This window comes from Nomascus leucogenys, chromosome 8 (genome assembly GCF_006542625.1).
Source record: "Nomascus leucogenys isolate Asia chromosome 8, Asia_NLE_v1, whole genome shotgun sequence".
Taxonomy (NCBI): domain Eukaryota; kingdom Metazoa; phylum Chordata; class Mammalia; order Primates; family Hylobatidae; genus Nomascus; species Nomascus leucogenys.
Genome location: NC_044388.1, coordinates 100,922,676 through 100,948,423, shown reverse-complemented (window position 1 = coordinate 100,948,423; position 25,748 = coordinate 100,922,676). Strand labels below are relative to the sequence as shown.

General features: G+C 51.6%; 1 protein-coding gene across 2 annotated transcripts in view; it reads right to left on the bottom strand.

The window, feature by feature from the left end:
• Positions 1-1,801: 1,801 nt before the first annotated feature.
• Positions 1,802-25,748, bottom strand: part of OLFML2A (olfactomedin like 2A) — a 37,385-nt gene continuing 13,438 nt past the window's right edge. Inside the window, exons 3-8 of one of the 2 annotated variants that reach the window (XM_003264122.3) lie at positions 21,206-21,313; positions 16,654-16,860; positions 14,467-14,716; positions 12,148-12,393; positions 8,664-8,849; positions 1,802-6,823 (exon numbers count right to left, since the gene is read on the bottom strand). In XM_003264122.3, the coding sequence (XP_003264170.2) occupies positions 6,219-6,823; positions 8,664-8,849; positions 12,148-12,393; positions 14,467-14,716; positions 16,654-16,860; positions 21,206-21,313 (1,602 nt within the window). In that variant the 3' untranslated portion in view covers positions 1,802-6,218. Of the gene's footprint in view, positions 6,824-8,663; positions 8,850-12,147; positions 12,394-14,466; positions 14,717-15,055; positions 15,256-16,653; positions 16,861-21,205; positions 21,314-25,748 lie in introns of those variants that run through there. The other variant, XM_012508782.2, reaches the window with a different exon arrangement.

Sequence of the window (25,748 nt, the reverse complement as noted above, 5' to 3'; positions counted from 1 at the left end):
CAGCCTCCCAAGTAGCTGGGATCACAGGCACACACCACCACACCTGGCTAATTTTTGTATTTTTAGTAGATACGGGGTTTCACCGTGTTTGCCAGGCTGGTCTCGAATTCCTGACCTCAGGTGATCCACCTGTCCCAGCCTCCCAAAGTGCTGGGATTACAGGCATGAGCCACCACGCCTGGCCTCTAATCTTCCCTTTAACGAAGGGTGATGGGGCCTGAGGGCCAGCAGATACAATCGTTATTGGAAGGCAACTGTGGTGCTTGTTGTCAATGTAGCATCCCAGTTTGTGGTTATTGCCACTGGTTTTCTTTTTACTATTGTAATATACATCTTCCTCCTTAAACATTTGTTTAAAAGCATTTTTTAAATAAGGTTTCCTCTAATTTTACTAAAATCATTTTAGTGAAAAGAATGGAATCATCTGAAAGAGAAACAGTAAGTCATGCTGAAGGTGGAAAAGGGAAATGGGAAAAATCACCGACGGGGGTTGTGAATGACTGCAGTTTGGGCCACATGGGACTATGCGACCTCCAAGGTCCCCTCCCCAATTCCATGATACTCTCTCTTTTTCCTAGGAAAGCATTCTTTTTTTTTTTTTTTTTTTTTTTTTTGAGACGGAGTCTCGCTCTGTCACCCAGGCTGGAGTGCAGTGGCGTGATCTTGGCTCACTGCAAGCTCCACCTCCTGGGTTCACGCCATTCTCCTGCCTCAGCCTCCCGAGTAGCTGGGACTACAGGCGCCCGCCACCACGCCCAGCTACTTTTTTTGTATTTTTAGTAGTGACAGGGTTTCACCGTGTTAGCCAGGATGGTCTCGATCTCCTGACCTCGTAATCCACCTGCCTTGGCTTCCCAAAGTGCTGGGATTACAGGCGTGAGCCACAGCACCCGGCCAGCATTTCTTTTCGTTTTCTTTTTTTTTTTTCCTTACCTTTCCCTCAGCCCCACATTCTCTGACCCAGGAGTGAGTGTACCCTGCACCTCTCTCTGCAGTTGGCACAGGAAGGCAGGGAAGGGGCCGAGGCTAGCGTCTGAACACTCGGCGGGGTCTGGCTTTCAGTCTGAGTTGGATTCTGCACAGCTCACCATTCCAATTAGTTCCATTGGCAGTGTAGCAACAATGCCAGTTCTCATAACAAACTCTTTATTTTTTATTTTTATTTTTTTGTATGCCACCACGCCCGGCTACTTTTATTTTTTGTAGAGAGGAGGTCTCACTATGTTGCCCAGGCTGGTCTTGAACGCCTGGTCTCAAGTGATCCTCCCACCTCAGCCTCCCAAAGTGCTGGGATTACGGGCATGAGCCACCATGCCCGGCCTCCAATTCCCGTTAGGCTAACGGCGTACTTAATCTCCCATCCACCTACCCCATTCATTTTTCCATACCATCAGTTCCCCCCAATGCCTGATCATGAATTTTTTTTTGATTTTTTTAATTTTTATTTTTTGAGACGGAGTCTTGCTTTGTCGCCCAGGCTGGAGTGCGGTGGCACCATCTTGGCTCACTGCAACCTCCCAGGTTCAAGCAATCCTCCTGCCTCAGTGTCCCGTGTAGCTGAGACTACAGGCATGTGCCACCACGCCCAGCTAATTTTTGTATTTTTTGGTAGACAGGGTTTCACCATGTTGGCCAGGCTGGTCTCGAACTCCTGACCTCTAGTAATCCACCTGCCTCAGCCTTCCAAAGTGCTGGGATTACAGGTGCGAGACACCACACCCAGCCGACAAATTATTTGTTTTAAAAGTTATTAAATGTATGTGTTCTGATAAGGATATGGACCATAGCATTTAGTCCAGACTTTTAAATCAAACCTTTGATCATGTCTTTATTTAGATATAGCCCATCTTGTTGCAAAACAGATATCTCAGCAACTTACAAAAATAGATAAAGTACAATAGCATAAAAATAAAAAGATTAGGGTACAGGTAAAAGCAGAAAGCTAGAATGAAGCGAGTCTAGTAGGAGACTCAGCACAATTGGAAAAAAAGGGTCTCGAATTTGACGTTGAGCTTCCCAGCGGCCAAAACAAGGAAGAAAACATGACTGGTTACAAGATTCCTACCAACAGTTAGTCCGGGACTCTGGTACAAAAACTGAACCTGGTTTATACCTTGACTCTACTGCCTGTTGGAGACGTGACCCTGAGCAGGTTGCTTAAGCTCTCTGAATTTGAGGCTCATCACCTGTAATGGGGAGGAATAATGCCGGCCTCGGGGCTCCTCGGAGGGGGTGATTAGGGGTAAAGCTCTAGGAGGGTCTTGTCCTCACTAAGCTGCATGTTCTTAGCTGTAAGAGGGAGTTCACAGCCCTACCCTGAGCGGGACAGAACTTGACCAAACCTGTGGCATGAAAGAGGTGGGGCTGGATTCCAGCCCAGGGCTCCCTAACTCCCAGCCAGGGCTCTCTGCCAGCCATCCAGTGCCGTGTCCTGTCATGACAGCGGCTTCCAATGCTATCCCAGAGTTAAAGACGCTTTGGAACACATGGGCTTTCAAGAGCCCTCAAATCATTCCCAGGAAAATCCCTCAGCTCCACCTTTAGCACTGCCCGCAAGGCGGGAGCTCCATTCTCTACCCCACTGCAGAGAGAGCAGATTAAATGTAAGGCCTGGACATCTCCAGGGGGAACACAAGAGGTAGCCAAAGCCCCTCATGAGTCACATTGTTCAGAAACACCCGAGACAGCTTCCTTTGCCTTTGTAGGCGAGGTCAGCAAGAAGACCTGGTCCTCCTCAGTCCAGGCCCTCCCTTGTTTGAAGTACCTTTTGCCAAAAGTAATAAAGCCCAAGACAGGTAAAACAAACAAACAAAAAACCTCAAAAGCTGTTGGGGGTCAGGTTTCCATGACAGCTCACGAGTGTGCAGTTGTGGGCTGGTTCCAGTTCCCCATAAGAAAAACCTTTCCCTTCCTCTCCTCACCAACAGGACAACATCCAACTGTCTTAGAATTTTTTCTCTGTAAATTTATACTTGACTTTGTTCTAAAAATGACTGCAGGCATCCACTCCTTGGCTTAGCATTCAGCCTTTTTATGAGCTGGCCCCAACCTCCTTCCTGGGGCTTCTCTGTGGATGCAGTTTAGGGATAGAAGCAACAGCCTCCGTTTCTGGAGCTGCCACTGGAGTGACAGGCTGGTGGCAAAGAACATGTACTGACCAGCGCCTGGAACAGGCGGAGCTGCTGTGTGAGCCTGGGTAAGTCTCTTCTCCTCAGTGTCCTCATATATAAAATGGGGACATTCAGGACACAGACCTCCCGCTGTTGTGAGGCTGCAAGGATATGCCCGTGGCAGGCTTAGCACAGCTGGTGCTCAGTTAATGATGATGGTTTTCTTACCTGATTTTGAAACCTGGTTCTCCACTTAACTGCCTATGTGACGAGTGACCTAACTGTTCTAGGCTCCAATGTGACCATGTGTAAAATGAAGAAACTGGCTGGGTGTGGTGGCTCACACCTGTAATCCCAACACTTTGGGAGGCTGAGGCAAGTGGATCACCTGAGGTCAGGAGTTCGAGACCACCCTGGCCAAAATGGTGAAACCCTGTCTCTACTAAAAATACAATTAGCTGGGCTTGGTGGCAGGGCCCTGTAATCCCAGCTTTTTGGGAGGCTGAGGCAGGAGAATCACTTGAACCTGGGAGGCGGAGATTGCAGTGAGCTGAGATGGCGCCATTGCATTCCAGCCCGGGCAACAAGAGCGAAACTCTGCCTCAAAAAAAAAAAAAAAAAGAAAAAGAAAAAGAAAAAACTGACCCACCACATAACCCACTTACAAGGGTCTGAAAACAGAAGAGGCCTAGTGAATGTTTGGAGGCTGTGGCCAGGATCGTTCCCCCAGAATGCAATGCTGCTTGCCCCTTAACTTTTAAAAATCAGCCTATTCTCACTTTCCTTTTTTATAGATTAATGAAGAAAGGGGGGGCCTTCTCCTTCTTCTCACATGGTTGGGCTATGATGTCACGAAAGACACAGTCTTGTAAAATCCACACCCAGGGCCAAGGGAGATGCCGGGGCCTCGCGGCCCCCTGGTGAGTCTGGAGGAGGAGACTGCAGTGGTTGGTTGGCCAGGGGTGGGGGCTGGATGTGACCATGATGAGTCAGGCCTGGCTGGGCTGGTTGTCATCATTCCCCTGTATTCCAGGGGTGAGTTAGAGCTTAAACAAAACATTACCTGACAGTGCCTGAAAGAAGTGTATTCTGCACAAAAAACATTTCCTGGCCAGGCGCAGTGGCTCACACCTGTAATCCCAACACTTTGGGAGGCTGAGGCGGGCGGATCACCTAAGGTCAGGAGTTTGAGACCAGCCTGGCCAACATGGTGAAACCTCTGTCTCTACTAAAAATACAAAAATTAGCTGGGTGTGGTGGTGGGCGCCTGTAGTCCCAGCTAATAGGGAGGCTGAGGCAGGAGAATCACTTGAACCCAGGAGGCGGAGGTTGCAGTGAGCTGAGATCGTGCCACTGCACTCCAGGCTGGGCGACAAGAGCAAAACTCCATCTCAAAAAAAAAAAAAGCATTTCTTTACGCTCTTACACTCTTGGCTGTGCAGCTGACTTTCCTAACATGGCAACTGGTACTCAAACATACAGACATCCTGAGAGCTGGCATTGGGACAGAATGAAGGCAGCAAGGGCCAGGGGGTGGGTGGGGATGAGCAGTAAATGTCCTTCACAGGTGCTGGGGTGCCTTCCCAGGTAGGGCAGCCTCCATGTGGGGAGAATAAAGGATACAGACAGAACCCTTCTGGAAGGAGATCGGCTGTGCCCAGCTCCCAGTGTGACACTGAGCCGCTCTCTAAACTTTTCTGGGCCTCTTTTCTCTTTCATGAAACAGGGAGTTGGGCTAGTAAATTTCTTTCTAGCTCTAAAAATACTGTCTAAAAAATACTGTCCTCTGGGCTGTGTGGGTCTGAGGCTCTGGGGAGCCACCAGTGGCCCCTGGCAAGGTGGCCCCCGTGCATCCTCAACCCAAGTCCTGGGTTGAGCTAGGAAAAGTCCAGTCTGCAGACCCTCAGTTCTTCCCTCCCCGTTCCCGCCCTCTGGTTCTCTCCTGCACCCAGAAGGCGGCCTGATGCCTCCCCTGGACCCAACTACTCACACCATGTCTTCCGCAGCCCCCAGGCTGCTGGGCCAGCCCACCCAGTGACCAGGTCAGGGCTGGCAAGGAAGAGGGAAACCGTGCCATCCTGGCACCACACCAGCCTTGGGCCTAGGGTCTTATTCATGGCAGACCTGGAGGTATCCCTGAGTGTGTAAAGGTTGTGGGTTTGAAAGCCCAGAGAAAAAGCACAAGGCAGACTCCAGGCCCAAAGGCTCTGGGATGAACCAGGGAGGGGACCCAAGGCCTGACTATGTGAACAACACCAGTGCTTCTGAGTGGAGAGGGAGCCTCAGCTCAGCTCCCCACCCTGGCAGAGCTGCCGGCTGCCTTCTCAGCTGCTGCTGCAGAAACAAATGACGGCACTGATGAAGAATAAGAGAAAATAGAAATGAGCATAGAGCAGAGAGGGGCCTTGGAACAGAGGATGGGATTTTCTCTCGGGGTGCGGTTTCTGCTCAGCAGCTAGGTGACGGTAGAGGTTTGGAATGTGGCCGGACAGCGGGTGGGGTGGGCTGGGCTGGGGGGCTGGCCAAAGACAAGAGGCAAGGACATTGGCTAAGGAGCCCAAAGCCCAGGGCCACCAACAGCTCAGGCAGAGCCAGGGCCTCCACCCCACACCAGCACACTGGCCCTAAAGGCCTCTGGTTCTGAGTGGCTCTAGGAAGGGAGACTGAGTTGAGAGAACAAGGGAGACCAGGGGAGAGGGGGGAGGGCAGGGAGGGGAGGGCATGGTGAAGTCTCCTCATCTGTAAAATGGGGCTGTCGTGAGAGCACAGCCTGCCTGATCACAACTGAGGTGTTAGGCAAGGGATGGTGCCTCTCTGAGCCTCTGTCTCCTCATCTGTTAAATGGGTTCATGATCTCTACCTCCAAGGGAGGTGCTAGGAGAATCAAATGGGTAAGTGTGTGGGAAGTGCTTGGCACGGTGCTCTGCAAGTGGAAGCAAGTATTACCCACTGGGTGCTGAGGAAGCTCAATCCTGGTGACCACCTCATGCCCAGTCCCAGCCCTGGGCTGGCCCCCAATAAATATTTGCGGACTGGGTCAGTTGCAGGAGCTGCTGTGGAGAGCCCCTCCTGCACTGCTGCCCCTCTCCCGGGAGCACAGGTCTCCACTCAGACCACAAAGTGGAGGGTGTAGGTGAGCTGGTGGCCATTGTCCCAGGCGTACAGCACCCGCTCCTTGGGGTTGTAGTCGATCTGGGTGGTGTAGGCGTGCTGGTTGAGGAACGGCAGCTGGGGACGTGCGTCAGTGCCCGTGTGCGTGTCGAAAGCATAGGCGACCTGGCCTTCCTGCTGGTTGTACGTGTCCACGGCATACAGGATGCCGCACACCAGGAAGCAGTTCCCGTAGGAGTTCCGCCGCAGCCGTGTCTTCCACGTGGTCTCCCGGTGCACGGAGAGATCGCCGGGGTCCAAGCGGCTCAGGACGATCACCTCGGGCTGGGCCTCATCACGGTCGTCCACGGCGGGGTAGATGACCCACAGGCCGCTCTCGTCCACGGCAAAGTCGATGTCTGAGTGTCCGCGCCACTTCCAGGGTGTGGTGTCCTCGTATACCACGTCGGGCAGCAGCGCCCAGGAGGCCACGAAGCGCTGACGTAGGTCGTACTTGATGATGTTCTTGGTGAAGGCGCGGTTGTAGTAGAAGGCGCCCTGGTACACCACGTGGCCCGTGCCGATCCAGTTGTAGGGCAGCTTGTACATGTTACTCCAGCGGCCTGCAGGCGGAGGGTGATGGTCACCCCAGACCTCCCGAGCAACCCCAGCCCACCCACATCCCCTGAGACCACCAAGGTCTCTCAGTGGCTCAGTAAGCGACTGATCCCAAGCATGTGCAGTGTGCCTGGAGCTGGGATGACATCTTATTAAGGCACGAGCGTCTCCCGAAGGAGGTCTATCGTCATCCCATCTGCTTAAAAAGAAATCGGCTCAGATGATCAAGGTCACCTAGCTCTGGAATGGCACAGCTAGGATTTAGACACAGGGTGACATCAGCCCCATTTTTTGTCTCCAGGCCTTCGTCCCTGCTGTTCCTCTATTAGGACTGCCATTCCCCAGGCCATCTGCTTGGGGAATGCCTGCCCATCTTTCAGAGCCCCAGGCCAATGTCACCTCCTCTAGGAAACCTTCACTGACCTCCCTAGCCTGAGTGAGGGGCCTCTCCTCCAGTCTCCCAAAACCCTTTGTCTTTTTTTCCCCCCAAGACACATCTGTAGCAGCCAGACAGAAGCCTTCATCTTGGTACTTATCACTGGCTTCCTCCACCAGCCTGTGAGCTGCTTGAGCAGAAAGCCGGCCAATTTTGAGCTAGCGGAGGAAGGATTTTAGTTGTTCCAGGCCTTTATTTTTTTTCATATTTTTCGAGATAGAGTCTCTTTCTGTCACCCAGGCTGGAGTGCAGTGATGCGATCTCAGCTCACTGCAACCTCTGCCTCCCAGGTTCAAGCGATTCTCCTGCCTTAGCCTCCCGAGTAGCTGGGATTACAGGCGCCTGCCACCATACCCAGCTAATTTTTTTTTTTTTTTAATTTTTTAGTAGAGACGGGGTTTCACCATGTTGGCCAGGCTGGTTGTGAACTCCCGACTTCAAGTGATCAGCCCACCTCAGCCTCCCAAAGTGCTAAGATTACAGGTGTGAGCCACCATGCCCGGCCTGTTCCAGGCCTTTCGCTGTGACTCCATGGCTCTCGGGGTTAAGTACAAACTCCTTTATCTGGCTCACCAGACCTGCCCCAGCTTACTCAGTCACCATCCCCCCTACCCTAGGCCATCACGCTTCTTCTCATTGCCAGGCCTCTGCATGTGCTGAGCCTTCTGCCTGGAACACCCTTCCCTCTCCCTTCCGCATGGCTTACTACTACTCTTCTTCCAGGGCCCAGCTCAGCATCACCTTCCCGGGGAAGTCTTCCCTGATCTCTAGGCTGGGTTCCCATAGCCCCTTCAGTGCTCCCTCTAATGCTGTACTGAAATTGTCTCTTTAAGCCTTTGCCTCCCCCACCAGACTGCATTTCTGAAGGGCAGGCTAGATCTAAATGACCCCTTCCCGGCATCATGCCCCAGATCTGATAACCAGAATTCTGCCCTTCCCTGTGCCGTCAGCTCCATCCTGGCCCCTGCCCAGACCTGCAGCTCCTCTAAGGCCTTAGACCCTGAGCACCTATGAAACAGGTGATAACCCCACTTCCAGGAAGTATGTAGCTACCAAGAGCTGATACACGGGGGGCGAGATCAGCACAGGGTAAGCATTCAACAAATGGAAACTCAGTATTGGCCCCTTGATGGTGAGTCACACTTGCGAGGGCAGGGCCATGTCTCTCTTGTTTGCCACTGCATTCTGGTTCCTGGCAGGGTGCTAGCACACGGGGTTGCCATGGGGTCTGTCTGGGCCTCCAGCCCAGTGCCCTCAGCCCGGAACCCCCTCCTTGGGGTGGCTAACAATCTGGAGCTCAACCAGGCTATACCATAGAAACCCACGAGGCAAGGAAGGCCAAGTCCCCATGAGGACCCCTCCCCAGGCTGTCCATACCCGGCCCCGTCTCCACCTCCAGGGTCCCTGACCTTGCTTGAAGTTTTCCAGGTTGCGGAACTCCACCAGGCTGTTTCCATAGTAGTAGTTGGTGACATAGATCCTGTCGTCTTGAGCTGTAGGGTCCTTCATCCAGGCTCCCTCGTGGCGTCCATAGCTGTGGTGCTTCACAGGGGGGTCCACAGCCCGGAGGGTGCCCTCACAGCTCGCCTCTCTGCCTGTGGGGAGGAGGGCAGGCAGCGTCGGTACACAGACCCCCAAACCCCCCAGCCAGAGCAATGGGCTGGGAATGTTATCTGGGTCTAACTTAAATCTCTCCTGATATTTTGTTTGTGGCCTTCTTTCCCCCTTCCTCATCATCAAAGCAATGCCTGATCATTACCAAAAACATAAAACATTCAGAAATGGAGAATGGAGCCAGGTGCAGTGGCTCACACCTGTAATCCCAGCACTTTGGGAGGCCAAGGCAGGTGGATCACCTGAGGTCAGGAGTTCAAGACCAGCCTGGGCAACATGGTGAAACCCGTCTCTACTAAAAATACAAAAATTAGCTGAGCATGGTAGGCGGTGCCTGTAATCTTAGCTACTCAGGAGGCTGAGACAGGAGAATCACTTGAACCCAGGAGGCGGAGGTTGCAGTAAGCAGAGATCATGCCACTGCACTCTGGGCGACAAGAGTGAAACTCCATCTCAAAAAAAAAAAAAAAAAAAACAGAATGGAGAAAATAAAATCTTCAAAGTTATATTATTCATTATATGTGGAATCTAAAATGGTCAAACTCGGCCAGGCACAGTGACTCACACCTGTAATCCCAGCAATTTCGGAGGCTGAGGTAGGAGGATCACTTGAGCTCAAGACTTGAAGACCAGCCTGGGCAACATAGCAAGACCTTGTCTCTACAAAAAAAAAAATTTTTTTTAATTAGGTGAGCATAGCGGTGTGCGCCGGTAGTCCCAGCTACTGGGAAGGCTGAGGTGGGAGGATTCTTGAGCCTGGCATATTGAGACTGCAATGAGCTGTCATCACACCACTGCACTCCAGCCTAGGCAACAGAGCAAGACGCTGCCTCGAAAAAAAAAAAAAAACAAATAAATAAAAATTGGCCGGGCGCGGTAGCTCATGCCTGTAATCCCAGCACTTTGGGAGGCTGAGGCAGGAGAATCACTTGAACCCGAGAGGTGGAGGTTGCAGTGAGCCGAGATCACGCAATTGCACTCCAGCCTGGGCGCCAGAGTGAGACTCCATTTCAAAAAAAATAAGATAAAAAATAAATAAAAATAAACGTTAAAAATTAAAAAAATTTAAAAGTCAAACTCATAAAAGCTGAGAGTAGAATAGTGGTTACTAGTGGATGGGTGGATTGAGAAGATGTTGCTTAAAGCATTCAAAATTTCATTTAGACAACAGGAATAAGTTCAACATATTGTATACTTGAATTTTGATTGCTAAGAGAGTAGATTTTAAGTGTTCTCGCCACAAAAAAAAGATAAGTAGTGTGAGGTAATATATATGCTAATTAGCTTGATTTAGCCTTTTCACAGTGTGTACACATATCAAAGCATTATGTTGTACATTATAAATACATACATTTAAAAAAACTATTCTTTCTGCAGTATGCCAAATGAATACATATAATTTTTATTTGTCAATACAAAAATCTAAATTTTTTTCTTTTTTGGTTTTTCTTTTTTATTTTACTTCTTAAAAAATAAAAAAAATTTAAACTCTTATAAAATAAAAAATAAAAACCTAAAAACTGCCATTATCCAAAGAAAAATTTTTCTCTGTTCTTTTATTCTCTTTTAAAAAATTGTATTTCATAGATCACTTGAGGTCAGGAGTTCAGGACCAGCCTGGTCAACATGGTGAAACACTGTCTCTACTAAAAATAGAAAAATTAGCCAGGGGTGGTGGTGTGTGCCTGAAATCCCATCTGCTCGGGAGGCTGAGGCAGGAGAATCTCTTGAACTCAGGAGACAGAGGTTGCAGTGAGCTGAGATCACGCTACTGCACTCCAGCCTGGACGACAGAGTCAGACTCCGTCTCAAAAAAAAAAAAAAAAGCAAAACAACAACAACAACAATAATAAAATTTTATTTAAATAGTTTTTGGGGAACAGGTGGTTTTTGGTTACATGGGTGAGTTCTTTAGTGGTGATCTCTGAGATTTTAATGTATCCATCACCTGAGCAGTATACACTGCAGCCAGTATGTAGTCTTTTATCCTTTACCCCCTCCCACCCTTCTCCTATCCAAAGAAAAATTTAAACATGTGGCATTTCCTTCCTTTTCTTTTTTCTTTGCATGTACAGTCATGCAGACATACTTCAAAAAACTGTGAGTATACGGTTTTATGTATCCTGTTTTTAGCCTCCGTTGAGCAATTTCTCTCATCATTAAATAGCCTTTTAATGATGTGATTTCAGGGTTCTGCCAGGCCAGTGGACAGCTGTGCCCTGAATTTATCTGACCAGTCCTCCCCATGTCAGCCCTTCCAGTTATTTCCAGTTTTCTGACATTAGAAATGATGCCATGATGCAACCACTTAATTTGCAGCTGTTGTTCCCATTGCTGGTGGATCCTTCAGGAAAGATTCCTAGAAGTGGCATGATCTTGGACCAAAGCAGGACAGGGTTTGAGGGATTTTCACCACAGAGAGCCAAGATCCCTTCGGAAGGACGGGATCAATGACTTAACGAGGAAGATTTCTACCATGAGACACAGAGCAAAACTATAAATGCTGACATCAAAACAGGGCCAACGATTGGACACAGGAAATAAAGAAATAAAAATAGCTGCTGGATTTGATGATGGCATTCTAGGTGACATTTTAAGAAGAATTTGTTGAAAATACTACCTGGACTGGGTGCAGTGGCTCATGCCTGTAATCCCAGCACTTTGGGAGGCTGAGACGGGAGGATCACCTGATGTCAGGAGTTAGAGACCAGCCTGGTCAACATAGTGAAACCCTGTCTCTACTAAAAATACAAAAATTAGCCAGGTGTGTGGTGGGCATCTGTAATCCCAGCCACTCGGGAGGCTGAGGCAGGAGAATTGTTTGAACCTGGGGAACGGAGGTTGCAATGAGCCAAGATCTCACCATTGCACTGCGACACAATGAGACTCTGTCTCAAAAAGAAAAAAAAAATTTATTTCGCCCAGGCTGGAGTGCAGTGGCACAATCTCAGCTCACTGCAACCTCTGCCTCGTGGGTTCAAGCGAGTCTCTTGCCTCAGCCTCCTGAGTAGCTGGGATTATAGGCATCCACCACTACGCCTGGCTAATTTTTTTATTTTTAGTAGACAGGGGCTTTTTCTATGTTGGCCAGGCTGGTCTTGAACTCCTGACCTCAGGTAATTCTTCCACCTTGGCTTCCCAAAGTGCTGGTATTACAGGTGTGAGCCACCATGCTCAGCTGTAAAAAGCATTTCTTACCTTGAGGGCTTCACAGAAACAGGCTGTGGGCTAGATTTGGGCACAGGCTACAGTGTGCTGACTCCTGTGAGGCTCACTCACCTTGGCTGGAGACTTCTGGACCTGAAGGTGGCTCGGTGGGCAGGAGACTGGTGGTGGGGGTTGGGGTGGTGATGGTGGTGGTGGTGGCAGGGACTGAGGTGGGGGTGCCAGAAGCCAGGTCCACTCGCTCTGAGGACCTGGGCTCAGCCTCATCCTGCTCTGCGGAGTTGGGCTTTGCCGAGTTGGACCTGCCCTCCACCTTGGGCGGCAGTTGCTCCAGCCAGGAAGTGCTCTGGAGGGCGTTGTCTGCAGAGAGAAGACCCCTGTGCTCACATCCCAGCACCACCTGCTGCCGTGTGGGTCTCCCTCAGGTCCGCTGGGCCCCCATCTTAGGGGACCTCAGGGAGTGGAGGGGGAGGCCTCCTCAGGGCCTCCCCACACCTGGAGGGGGTGAAAGGTCTCAAAGTGGGAGGCAAGGAGGACTTCACAGCCATGGCTCTAAACCCAGCCAGGTGGCCTCAGCCATGTCCCCCTGCCTTCCCGGGCCACCTCTGTGAACTGAGAGTCATGAGCCCACCATGCTGGACTGTGGTGTTGACTACAGAAAAATGTACATAAACATTTGCACAGATCCCAGCAAATACGAGGTACCAAAAAGGAGATCCCTTTCCTTCCTACGCATCAAGCACTTTGGACCAGTTCTCTCATTTGCTAGATTCAATTCTAGAGAGAAGCTCTTGTTCCCATTTTACAGGCCTTCTCCTATTACTCTGCCATGGAAAATGCAGCTGCTGCCGGAATCAAATGCAACGGCACGAACGAAAGTGCTTAGAGGGTTGGGTGCAGTGACTGGTGCCTGTAATCCCAGCACTTGGGAGGCTGAGGCAGGCAGATCACTTGAGCCCAGGAGTTCCAGACCAGCCTGGCCAACATGACAAAACCCTGTCTCTACTACAAATACAAAAATTAGTCGGGCATGGTGGCACGCGCCTGTAATCCCAGCTACTTGGGAGGCTAAGGCAAGAGAATTGCTTGAATCCAGGAGGCAGAGGGTGCAGTGAGCTGAGATTGCACCATTGCACTCTAGCCTAGGTGACAAGATCGAAACTCCAAAAAAAAAAAAAAAAAATTGTGACACCAGGGAGACAAAGGAACGGTGCTGTTATTACTATGATGGTCTGGTGCGCAGGGGACCACCTGGTCAGCTGGGCGAGGGGCTCAGAGACCCATTGACTTGAGGACAATAACTTCTTCCTTTTTTCTCCATTTTGGGCTTCCTCTTTGCACAGGCCCTGCTGTGAGCAGCCTGGGCCCTGGTGGGGATGGGGGTCATCCCCCTGGTCGAGGAGGACCACAGGGAGGCCTGGCCTAAGCAGCCTACCAGGGCAGGGCGCCTGTTCCCACAGGCCTTGCTGGCAGAGTCAGATGCCTGCAGCTGTTCTTAGGCAGTGCCCCAGCCAGGGGTCAGAGGCTCTGTGCCGTGTTCAGACCAAGCTGGCAGGGCTTGGGCCAGCAGCTGGGACCAGGGGAAAGAGGCCCCTGAGTCCTGAGAGGCCAAGAAACAAGAGGGCTCTCAGAGGAGCCTGGTCCCTGACTGTTTCACCTCCTTGCGCCCCTTGCACATGGGTTGGAAGGAGGGCTTTGCAGGAGGAGGTGGTCAGCAGGACCCAGGAAGGGGAGGAGCAGGTTTGGGACACCCCCTCTGGGACATCAGCAGAGAGCAGCCATCTGGGGCAGGTCTTAGTGGGGGAATCAAGAACCACAACCCATAGAGATGGCTCAGAAATTTGGGGTATCTTGAAACGTGTGTCTCTTGGTTGCCAATTACTTTTTCACCCTTCTCTGCGATCCAGCAGAGAGCTGCAGGAAAGATGCAAGAATCTGTGGGCTCTTCCTTGGGGATATAAGAAGAGGGAGGAGCTGGAGAGGAAATGAGAGATGCCCCAAAAGCCCTTGTCACTTCTCAGGAGCCCGGTATTCTCCTGCCCCCTACTGTGGCAGCTGCCTGGTCATAGGTCTTTTTTCTCACTAGCCTGTGAGATCTGTGGGGACAGGGACTGTGTCTCTACCATTCCCTGTCACCTGGTCAGAGTGGACCTTCAGCACATTTTCAAATGCACAAAGAAAAGTCCAGTGAAGGTGAAGACAGCTGTAAATACTGGAAAGCCACCGAGTGGCCCTGCAGGTTGGTTCTGCCATTTCATCCCAATGACCTCCTGAGTGGGGTGTTATCCTCATATGTGGATGAGCAGAGGGCACCCAGCAGGTAATCAATGGGTGGAACTGAATCTGGGGTGGTCCGACTGCAGAGAAGATGAGGGGATTCCTAGGAGGCATCCATCCCCGACTCCCCAGGGTCCCCATTCCCCTCCTACTCACCTGCCACCGCCTCAGTCATCTCCTGCTTGCCTGCTTTGTAGTAGGTGAAGCCCCGGATCACAGCCTGCTGCTGGGCCAGGGCACGGGGCTTGGCTGTGGGCTGGAGGAACCTGCCCTTGCCGCTCTCCTTCCTCAGCTTCTCCACCTGAAGCAGCTTCTCCTTGGGAGGTTTTGGGAGGCCTCTGTCTGCAAAGCTCTTCTGCACGCTGCCATACTTGCTGATGTCCTTGCCTTTTCCTCCAGCTGTGTCCTGGGAGGGAAGAGAAGTCTCAGACTTGAAGGACAGTAGAAGAAATATTGTGGGGAGTCCTGGGGGCTCAGCACGTGGGGACTGGAGGTGGCCATGTTGCCCCAGACCCTATGTCCCAAGCACTCACAAAGTCACAGCTTTCCTTTACCCCACCATGGTGGCTACATCCATGACTGGTTTGCCTCAGTTTCCTCACCCAGCTCTTTAGCTCCCTTGCAGGCTTGAAGTCCATCCTGATAGGTTAGATTCCTGTCCCATTTCTCAACTCCTGTCCACTCCCCCTGGGGTGCAGGCTAGAAGGACCAGCTCCCTGGGAGGCAGCCTCCTCTACCTGCTCACCTTCCCGGCCTTGTCTCTCTTACTCATTGGTCTTAGTACGTGGGCAGGGGAGAGGTTCTTAGGCACCTAAGCAAGGTGACCAACTCATCCCAGAGTGCCTGGAACATTCCTAGTTTTAGCACTGAAAGTGCTGCATCCTGGAAAAACCCTCAGTCCCAGGCAAACTGGGACAGGGTTGGTCACCCAACCTCTAGGATATGCCGTTTCTAACGTTTTGTGTTTTGTTATTTTCACTTCCTATTTAAATGCCTCTGATGCTGGCTTGGCACAAGAACACAGGGCCTGTGACATCACTCATTGTTAGGCAGAAGCTCCAGCAGATATGGCAAGTACAGTAGCTGGGTGCCTTCTGCACCATTGCCAAAACACGCTTCATTCTCGCCTGCGGAATTGGCACGGGAATGAGCAGGAAGCCAGCTGGGGGCCAAGGCACAGGCTTCCTAGCTGCTTTATTGGCATCTAGGCGGTCCCAGTTGCAGACACAAATGGCCCCATTATCACAACGTCAGCAAAGGAGACTGAGACGCGGAGAGGAAGAGAGGAAGAGGGTGGGCTTGGCAGTCACGCAGACCTGGCTGCCAGTCCCAGCTCCGCCACCGCCTCTCCATGTGACCTCTCTCCGTGCCTCATCTGCCAAATGGGCAGGGGTCACCCCTCCTCCCCCGTGACTGTGGAGTTCACTGACAATGTCTGTGAGAAAGTCAACTTTAAAGTAGGAATTCCACAAATGTCAGCTCCCTTCTTCAGCCACTTATCACCAAAACACAAGGCCAGTGTGAACAATGGTGTGGCTTGTGTCTTGCCCAAGGGTGACTGGCCAGAGGAGCCTGAACGAGGTTGAATCCAGTCTGCACTCCATTTGCCAAGCCACATACCCAGCAAAGGCAGGAGCCTCTGTGCAACTGGCTCACCCAAAAGTGGTTGTTCCTTCTAACTGATCTGCTCAGAGGGAGAACCAGCTTCACAGTTCATCTGCCTACAGAGAGGACGTTTATCACATTTGCATGCAGGTGTGTTATCTGTCATGGGTGGCTCTGCCTAGTGACAGAACCAGTGCCTCTGCTCACTCTGTGCTCTGAGCTTGGAGGTGGAGTGCCTGGGTATTGGCTGCAGGAGTTCTGTACCCCAGGGTGGGTTGGATGAATGGGTATGAGTCTGCAGGTGTCCCTGAGGCTTTGCCCACCTCCCTCTGAGCAGGCTCAACCCAGCCAAGGGCCCAGCCACAGCAGGGGAGGCTAGAAGTTGTTTTGCTGCAGCCAACCTGGTCTCTGAGGGCCAGGCAGGGGACACCACCTCCACAAGCTTGTCCCTACTAGTTTCAAACTTGGGAATGAGAAGGATGCCAAACACCTGGCTTAGGGACCAGCCCCCTTGGCAGGATCCCCAGGCCTATCCCCATTCCCTGTGTTGACTGTGCTTGCTGTACAGCAGGTACCCCCTGCACCTCACCCTGCCAGGGACTCTCTGGCTGTGCCAGTCCTCAACCCCATCTTACAGCCCCAAACCCCCATCGAGCTGGCCCACAGGGCCAACGTCCTGGCACACTGAGCTCCCAAGCTCAGTCAGCTCTGGCCCCATGATCAGAGCTGGGGCCTCACCTGGGCCTTGCTACCAGTGCCCGTGGCAGGGGTGGCAGGGGTGGCGGCGGCATCCTTCTGCAGCAGCTGGAGGCCCAGGCGGGACAGCTCCTTCTTGATGCCCAGCATGATGGCGGAGTGATTCTCATAGTGCCTCAACTGCTCACTGAGGTGGCGCACGCTCTCCTTCACCACCTCGTTCTCCCGGCTCAGGTTGGCCTTGATGCTCTGTGGAGGGGGCAGGATTGGAGGTCTTTCCTGGGCCAGCTTCCTCTGAACCCCTAGCCTGGATGGACACCCCAGCTTTGGTCATTAGGCTTTGCTGCCCAGTCCCCTAAATGGGCTGGGGGTGGCCGCAGAGAGCGTGGGCAGGAAAAATAGGTTCCAAGAGACCCTGTATTTATGAACTTTTTAAATTTAAAAAGTGAAGGAATTAAAAAAATAGATAATACATGTGCATGGTACTAAATTTAAAAGATATAAATGGCTATAAAAATGTCACCCTCCCACCTTTATTTCTCAGTGCCAACAGTTATTATAGATTCCTTGTGTATCCTTCTAAAGAAAGTCTGTATATTTAGAGGAACACATGTATACATACACACACATTTTTACCACTTTGCTTTTTTGCTGAACAGCCTATTTTGGGAACTGATGCATATCTGCATATATAGTGCTCCATTCCTTCTCATGGCCACACAGTATGCCATTGCTTGAGAGGCCATAATTTATTTACCCAGTCCCTTATTTTCTTTCTTTCTTTCTTTCTTTCTTTCTTTCTTTCTTTCTTTCTTTCTTTCTTTCTTTCTTTCTTTCTTTCTTTCTTTCTTTTTTCTTTCTTCCTTCCTTCCTTCCTTCCTTCCTTCCCTTCCTTCCTTCCTTCCTTCCTTCCTTCCTTCCTTCCTTCCCTTCCTTCCTTCCTTCCTTCCTTCCTTCCTTCCTTCCTTCCTTCCTTTCTTTCTTTTTTTCTTTTTTTCGTAGCTGGGACTACAGGCACCCACCACATGCCCGGCTAATTTTTTGTGTTTTTAATAGAGACAGGGTTTCATCATGTTGGCCAGGCTGGTCTGGAACTCCTGGCCTCAAGTGATCCACCTGCCTTGGCCTCCCAAAGTGCTGGGATTACAGGCATGAGCCACTGCACCCAGCCACCCAGTCCCTTATTGATGGTTACTTTTTTTTTTTTTTTGAGATGGAGTCTCACTCTGTCGCTCAGGTTGGAGGGCAGTGGTGCGATCTCGGCTCACTGCAAGCAATTCACTGCAACAACCTCTTCCTCTCAGGCTCAAGTGATTCTCCTGCCTAGCCTCCTGAGTAGCTGGGACTACAGGCACGTGCCTCCATGCCTGGCTAATTTTCGTATTTTTAGTAGAGACGGGGTTTCGCATGTTGGGCAGGCTGGTCTTGAGCTCCTGATCTCAAGGGATCCACCCACCACAGCCTTGCAAAGTGCTGGGATTACAGGTGTGAGCCACCACCCCTGCCCATTATGGATGGTTACTTAAGTTGCTTCCAATCTTTTGCTACATTAAAATTACCTTAAAATTGTATACATAACACATAAATACCTTCTGCTTGTAAAATCTTCAAACAATGTAGATGCAGTGAAACCCTTTGGGGTTTTGCTGAGGGTGAATCTCTGCTCCCTCCAAGTCTCCAACTTCTCTCCTGGGCTGAGCCGGCACCTCTCCCAGCACTGAGCCCTGCCTTTACTCCCAGGCCTGTTCTCCTTCCCTGCCTCATCTCCCCTTGCTGGGGCTCTGGCTCCCTGCCTACTTTTAGCAGCTCCCACACCAGCTCCTGGATCTACTCCTGGTTCTGAATCCTGCCAGGAGCAGACAGACTGCTTAGAACTGCAATGCCCCTCACTCTGTGACCTCCCGCTATCTAGGGATCTCCTTTGCTGGGCTGTCGCCCAAGCTGGCCTTGTTCCCTGGAGAGGACTTGGAAACCTGGGGGGCCTGGCAGGTATCAGTCCCAGTTCCCCAAAGCTCTAGTAGATCTGGGATTCTTTCGTCTGAGTCTACTTTTCAGCTAAAGCAGGAGAGACAGAAGTCAGAGGCAGAAAGCACCAGTTTGCTGAGAAGCCGTGGAGCAACAGAATTATGGGTCCAGAATTTCATTTGTAGAAATCGTTACAGAGGAAAAGATAACCTAAAAGTGACTGATGTCCAGTCAGCCCTGGGTGACTCAGGTTCAGGGACCAAGAGGCAGCAGCCAGGAGTCAGATACCCTTGGGTTCAAATCCTTGCTCTCTACTTCCTGGCTGGGTAACTTGGGCCAGTAACTGCTTCTCCAAGCCTCAGTTTCCCTGCCTGTAAAGTGGGCTATTATGTCATCATAATAACAACTAAATGGCAGGGTCACTGTGAGGACCAGAAAGGCTATGGAATATGAAAGTGCATTTTAAACTAGATTCCAGGGGCTGGGTGCAGCGGCTCATGCCTGTAATCCCAGCACCTTGGGAGGCCAAGGCCGGAGGATGGCTTGAGCCCAGAAACTTAAGACCAGCATGAGCAACATGGTAAAGCCCCATGTCTACAAAAAACACAAAAAACTAGCTGGGTGTGGTGGTGTGTACCTGCAGTCCCAGCTACTTGGGAGGCTGTGGTGGGAGGATCAGTGGATCCTGGGGGATTGAGGCTGCACTCTACCCTGGCCTACAGCGTGAGACCCTGTCTCAAACAAACAAACAAATAAACAAAAAACTAGATCCCAGGGATGACAGAAGTCAAAGTGTATGACAGACTTTCTCAGCCTCATCACTATTGACATTTGCCAGATAGCTGTTTGCTTTTGGGGACTGTCCTGTGTATTGTAGGGTATTTAGCCGAATCTCTGGCCTCTAACCAGTAGAATCCCAGTAGCACCCATCCTGTCCCCCACTTAAGTTGTGACAACCAAAAATGTCTCCAGCTATTGCCAGCTTTCCCCTGGGGGCAAAATCACCTCTGGTTGAGAACTATTGGTGTCAGGGAAGAGAGCAGAGGGAAGCTGAGACCCCAAGTTGCTGCTGACCCCCTGGGAGGTTCTTCCCTTTGGCAGAGGGAGCCAGCCTCTCCCGAGTGGGGCTGTTCTCTCCCCAGCTCCTCCCAGGGTGAACAAAAGCTTTTTGCTTTTACTTTTTCCATAAGGTTATCACTTAGTAAACCATGGTTAACAGAAGCAAAGCAAGATAATGCAAAACAGAAGATAATTACAAAGTCATTTTTCTGTGGCTGTGGAAACCATCTCTGGTTTGTTCCAGGCCTAGCAGATATACCCTCCAGATCATCTGGCTCAGAGTTACATGAAGTGGGTTAACATTTCCTGAGGTTACAAGAGGAAAGATCAAAGGAGAATAACTTCAGAGCCAGTAACGGGAGGGCCTGGAATGTACTAGCTGCACAGGAAATACTGGGACACAGAAGAAATTCACCAAGTGTCAGCTTTCTCCCTTGCTGCCAGGGGCTTGGCCAATAGTAGGTACATACCAAACACTTTTTGAATACTTAAAGCCACTGTGATCCCAACTTTGGGGTGAGGAAGGGGTTAATCTCCCACCCTGGGGCACAGGATGCCCAGGTGCCCCCTCCCTCTGTAAAGGAAGCTGGGAAAGGAAGCCCCCACGCCCGCTCCTGGCAGCTGTATGTCCCCAGACTCCCAGTGGCCCAACAGAGGCCGGATGCAGGAAACAGGCGGAGGTGAGGCTGTGCCAGCAGAGATACAAACCTCGAACCTGCAGCTTGGACCCCCATGCTCACCCAACTCTGTCCTTGTCCCCAGGGGCAGTCCTGATCCCCTGCCCAGTCCTATATATAGCACATTCACCCTGACCAGGGCAGGACACGTAGCACCTCTGCCTCCACAGCAGCTGGGCACTAGCCCAGTGGGCTCGGTCAGTCCTGCCATGTTTTACCAACCCAGGGGGCACTCCGACAAGGTATCTTATTTTTTACTTTGAGACAGTCTTGCTCTGTCGCCCAGGCTGTGGCACGATCTTGGTTCACTGCAACCTCCGCCTCCCAGGTTCTAGTGATTCTCCTGCCTCAGCCTACTGAGTAGCTGGGATTACAGGCGTGCATCACCACGCCTAATTTTTGTATTTTTAGTAGAGATGGAGTTTCATCATATTGGCCAAGCTGGTCTCAAACTTCTGGCCTCAAGTGATCCGCCTGCCTCGGCCTCCCAAAGTGCTGGGATTATAGGTGTGAGGCACTGTGCCAGGCCACTGAGCCACCATGCCCAGCCACCAAGGAATCTTGTGTGAATGGTACCCCCAGAATTTTGGGTCCTGATCTTGGTGCACTGGGGGCAACTGCAAGTTCCAGCTCCCTCTGAACCCCTTTCATACAACCAGCAGGTGCCTCGGTTTCTCCCCTCAGACTTCAGCTTCCCGCAGGCCCTTGAGCCAGTTAGACCTCTTCCCAGAGGCTGGACCCTGTCGCCCGCATTTCCCTTCCCCAGCTCCTGGCTGGAGTCTAGCTTCCCATGGTCACCAGGGTGAAGCCTGGATTGCCCAGGCCCCTTCGGACAGTGCCCTCGGCCCCCAGCACCACACCAGCCTGGCCTCTGGCGGCAGCCCCGCCCTTACCTCCTCCAGTGTGTTCATCTGGGAGGCCACCTTGTGGACGTAGGCGTGCACCTTCATCAAGTCCATGCTGTACAGGGTGCCCTCCAGGAGATCCACCATGGACTGCAGCTGCCCGGGGAAGGGGGATGGTTAGGCAAAGAGTGCAGCATGTGGCCAGCCAGACACAGAGGGTAAAAGGAACCCTGCTGCAATTGAGAACTCCAGAACCTGGGCCAGGCGCTGTGGCTCACGCCTGTAATCCCAGCACGTTGGCAGGTGGATCACCTGAGGTCAGAAGTTCAAGACCAGTCTGGCCAACATGGTGAAACACCATCTCTACTAAAAATACAAAAATTAGCCAGGCATGGTGGTGTGCGCCTGCAGTCCCAGCTACTTGGGAGGCTGAGGCAGGAGAATCGCTTGAACCCAGGAGGTGGGGGTTGCAGTGAGCCGAGATCACGCCACTGCACTCCAGCCTGGGTGACAGAGTGAGGCTGTCTTCCAAAAATAATAATAATAATAATAATAATAATAAAAATAAAAAAGAACTCCAGAACCCCAGAGCCTCAGACTGGCTGGCATGGGCCCTGAGCACTCACCAGCCCCAGCCTGCTAATAATCACAAGAAAAACCACAGGTTCCATCTTCTGAGCCCTTACCACGTGCCAGGCACTGTGCTAGGGGCTTTAAGGAGTTATACCAATTAATCATTGTAACAACCTCATGAGGTGTGTAGTGGGCACTGGAGGAGTTTGGATCTTCTGAGATCCCTCTTTGTGCCCGTCCCTGGCTTCCATGTGCCTGCATCTGTCACTCTCTTTAGAGTTGCTTTGCCCCCAAAGTGCCAGGGAGTATACGTCCTCTTGTAGCTGCCTTGAGGCAATGATCTAGTGACATGGACATCTATAATCCCAACTTACTAGCCCCAGTGGGGATGAATTGAGCTGTTGTCCCCACTCCAGAGATCCTCTGGGGATGTGACTGAGGCTGGCACTTTTCCCAAGACCACACCCTCACTTGGATACACTCTTCTCCCCACCCTGCGTCTCCCACTTCATTTCCAGTTTCTCTGGGGAGTATTTTCTTTTTTTGTTTATTTGTTTTTCAGAGACTCTGTCACCTAGGAAAGAGTGCAGTGGCACAATCATAGCTCACTGCAGCCTCGAACTACTGAGCTCAAGCAATCCTCCCACCTCAGCCTCTGGAGTAGCTAGGACTACAGGTGTGCACCATCCTGCCTAGCTAAGTGTTTTATGTTTTGTAGAGATGGGATCTTACTATGTTATTCCAGCTGGTCTCAAACAATGATCTTCCCACCTTGGCCTCAAGTGATCCTTCTGCCTCAGCCTCCCAAAGCACTGGGATTAGAGGGATGAGCCACCACGCCCAGCCCAGGAGTATTTTCAAAATAAATCACTTGCACCTGAATCTCTGGCTTCAGAACCTGCTTCTGGCGGCCCGAACTAACACCAGGTATGGACAACTTTCACCCTCATTTTACACATGGAAAAGCTGCAGTTTAGAGGGGGGAAGTGACTTGCCCAAGGCCACGCAGCTGTTCAATGGTGGAGCCAGGAGCAGAACCCAAATTCATATAAATCCACATCTCTTTCCCAATATTCGGCAGGAGAGATATCATTAATCACCGTCTCTTTCCTATCATGCTTTATGGCTCCTGTCTCATGGTCAGACGGGGAAATGGCAGCCGAGAGAGGGAAGGCCTTGCACAACAGGTCAGCAGCAGGACCTGGAGCAGCCGCTGGGTCTCCCTTGCCCAGCCCAGGGCTCTGCCCTACAGCTTCCCCTCCCCCTCTCCTCTCTCACGCCTCATCAGGATATAACACTCCCTCCAGATGGCCAGAATGCCAGAGTGTCAGGGAGACGTTGGCACAAGGGGCTGGGTGGGAAACCAGCCTTCCCTGGCTTCTTGGGAAGGGCAATTCCTCGGGCCCACCCTCACGCGCAGCCCCACCCTGAGCCCTCCGGCATTTCCCGGGGCCTGCACAGGCCAGTGCTCCTGTCTGGTCCCGGCTGGCTGTTTCCAAAACAGTTTTACTCCCACCTTCCCAGGGAATCTCAAACTGTTTTAAGCCAGGGAGCTTTTCTTTGAGCAGAAGCTGATCTCTAAAACAGAGACAGGGGCGGGAGGCTCTGCTGGAAGCAAAGATAGGCTCAGTGGCTTCTCTGCTCTCCCACAACCTGGCTTTGGCCCCGAGGGTCTGCATGGGACCCCTGGGGCTCTATGGAACACAGTTTGAGAATCATGCCCATAGACGCTTCTGTGCCTCAGTTTTCTGCGTTAAGAAATGGGACAATAGCGCCGTGATAAGGAGGAGTAGTGTATGGACAGAGCTCAGCACTGCGTGGACACAGAGAGGGCTTTACGAAGCCCAGCAGCACTGATGGCTCCTCCCAGGGGCTACATGGGAAGCTTCCAGCTTCACTCTGCTGCCTTCGTGGCCACCAACACTGGCTTTGGCGTGGGTCCCTCCCTTGCGAGATGACCCTCTGTGGCGCCCCACTGCCCACATGTGGCTTCTCATCTCCGGAGTCTGGCATCTGACCCCTCCACGATCTGCCCCTGCCACCCTCCTCTAGGCCAGCACATGCTTACTCAGCCAGGCACTGAGGAGAGTGATAAGCAAGACCAAGGGGCACCCTGGTCTCTCACAGGCTGCCAAAGACACAGCAACACACAGGTGCCCAGATCTGGGGACAAAGGTAGTGACACATAGGTATCCAGATCAGGGGACACAGGTAGTGACACACAGGTGCCTAAATCAGGGTCACAGTGACACACAGGAGCCTAGATCAGGGGCACAGGTAGTGACACACAGGAGCCTAGATCAGGGGACAGAGGCAGTGACACACAGGTGCCAGAATCAGGGGCACAGGTAGTGACACACAGGTGACCAGATCATTAATGATGGGTGCTGATCTCTTCTGGGTGCAGGTGTGGATCAGGAAAGGCTGCCAGGAGGAAGTTTTTTTTGGGTCGAGCTTTATAGGAGGAGCACTAATTAGGCAAAGATGCCCAGGAAAGGACATGCCAAGTAAAGGGAGCAGCCTGTGCTATGAACTGGAGGAGAGGAGAAAGATGGTGTTTCCAGCCATGCCACTCAATGTGCGATCTGCTGAGCCGCACAGGTTCAAACTGCTTAATACCAGCCTGTGATACAATCATTACAGAAAATGGGAGTAGGTTTTTTAGGAACTTTTGTGGCCGCTTGACAGAGCAATTTTATACCTGTTGAATCTCACAATAAAACACTAGGTTTATCCTGTGTATGTCTGGCTTTGTTTCATTTCTGTTTTTTTTTTTTTTTTTTGGGACGGAGTCTCGCTCTGTTGCCTAGGCTGGAGTGCAATGGCAAGATCTCCACTCACTGCAACCTCTGCCTCCCGCGTTCAAGCATTTCTCCTGCCTCAGTCTCCCAAGTAACTGGGATTATAGGTGCCCGCCACCATACCTAGCTAATTTTTTGTATTTTTAGTAGAGACAAGGTTTTGTCACGTTGGCCGGGCTGCTCTCAAACTCCTGACCTCAGGTGATCCACCTGTCTCGGCATCCCAAAGAGCTGGGATTACACTCATGATGCACTGCGCCTGGCCTGCCTCATTTCGTTTCTCTAATAATTCATTTGTATAGCATTTTACAAAACTATTGGTTCTTGAGAGACCTTTAATCTTTAAAAAACTGGCCCTTCACCACAGATAGCTTGAGAAGCGCTGTGCTAGAGGAAGTCACAGGTGCTGGTGTGGCCAGAGAAGAAATAAGGCTCATGCCACACCCACCCTACTTGCCATTACCCAGAAAGGCCCTCCTTTCCTCTCTGCCTGAGGGATTCTTACACATCCTTCAAGGCCCAGCTCTATCCTTCTATCCCCTTCTTGGGGCTCCCACAGTCCCTGGGATGTCCCTTGGCCACAGTCCCTGATCACACTGCCATTACGGGGGTCAGCAACTGTGTCCTCACAAGCCTGGGGACTCCTCGAGGCAGGAGCCATGTCTGGTCCCATCAGGAAGAAAAAGGAGTGGGGAGGTGACAGGCATCCTCCAACCCCCAGTCAAGATGGGGACAGTAGTTATGTTACTCAAAGTATCTCTCCTACCACAGCCATGCTGCGGAGGACAAACCACAGCTGGAACTATTAGCTTGAGGGGAAGGGCTGGGGTAGAGATGGGGTGGGATATAGAGTAGGTGCCCCAGCCCCATCCTGTGGGCTCTCCTTAACCTCCTTCCTTGGGGGATGCTTATAGAGAACGTCCTGCTGAGAGAGGGGGAGCCAAACTGAACAGGAGGAAGCCCCAACCCTGTCTCCTACTGCCTCTGCTGCCTTCTCCTCTTGGGGGTCCCTGAAAGTGTACCCACTCCCACCCTTGGGGTACCAGTGAGGCAGCGTATCCTCTCCTCCTCCTCCAGCCCCACCTGCCGGGTCAATCCCCCATTACCCTAAGCCAGTTCTGCTGACCCAGAGCCCTGTGGCAGCTGTGCACTGAGAAGGCCTAAGGGATTGTGGGCTCCTGGCTGAGAAAGCGGTCTCATGACCCTTCAGTGGGCAG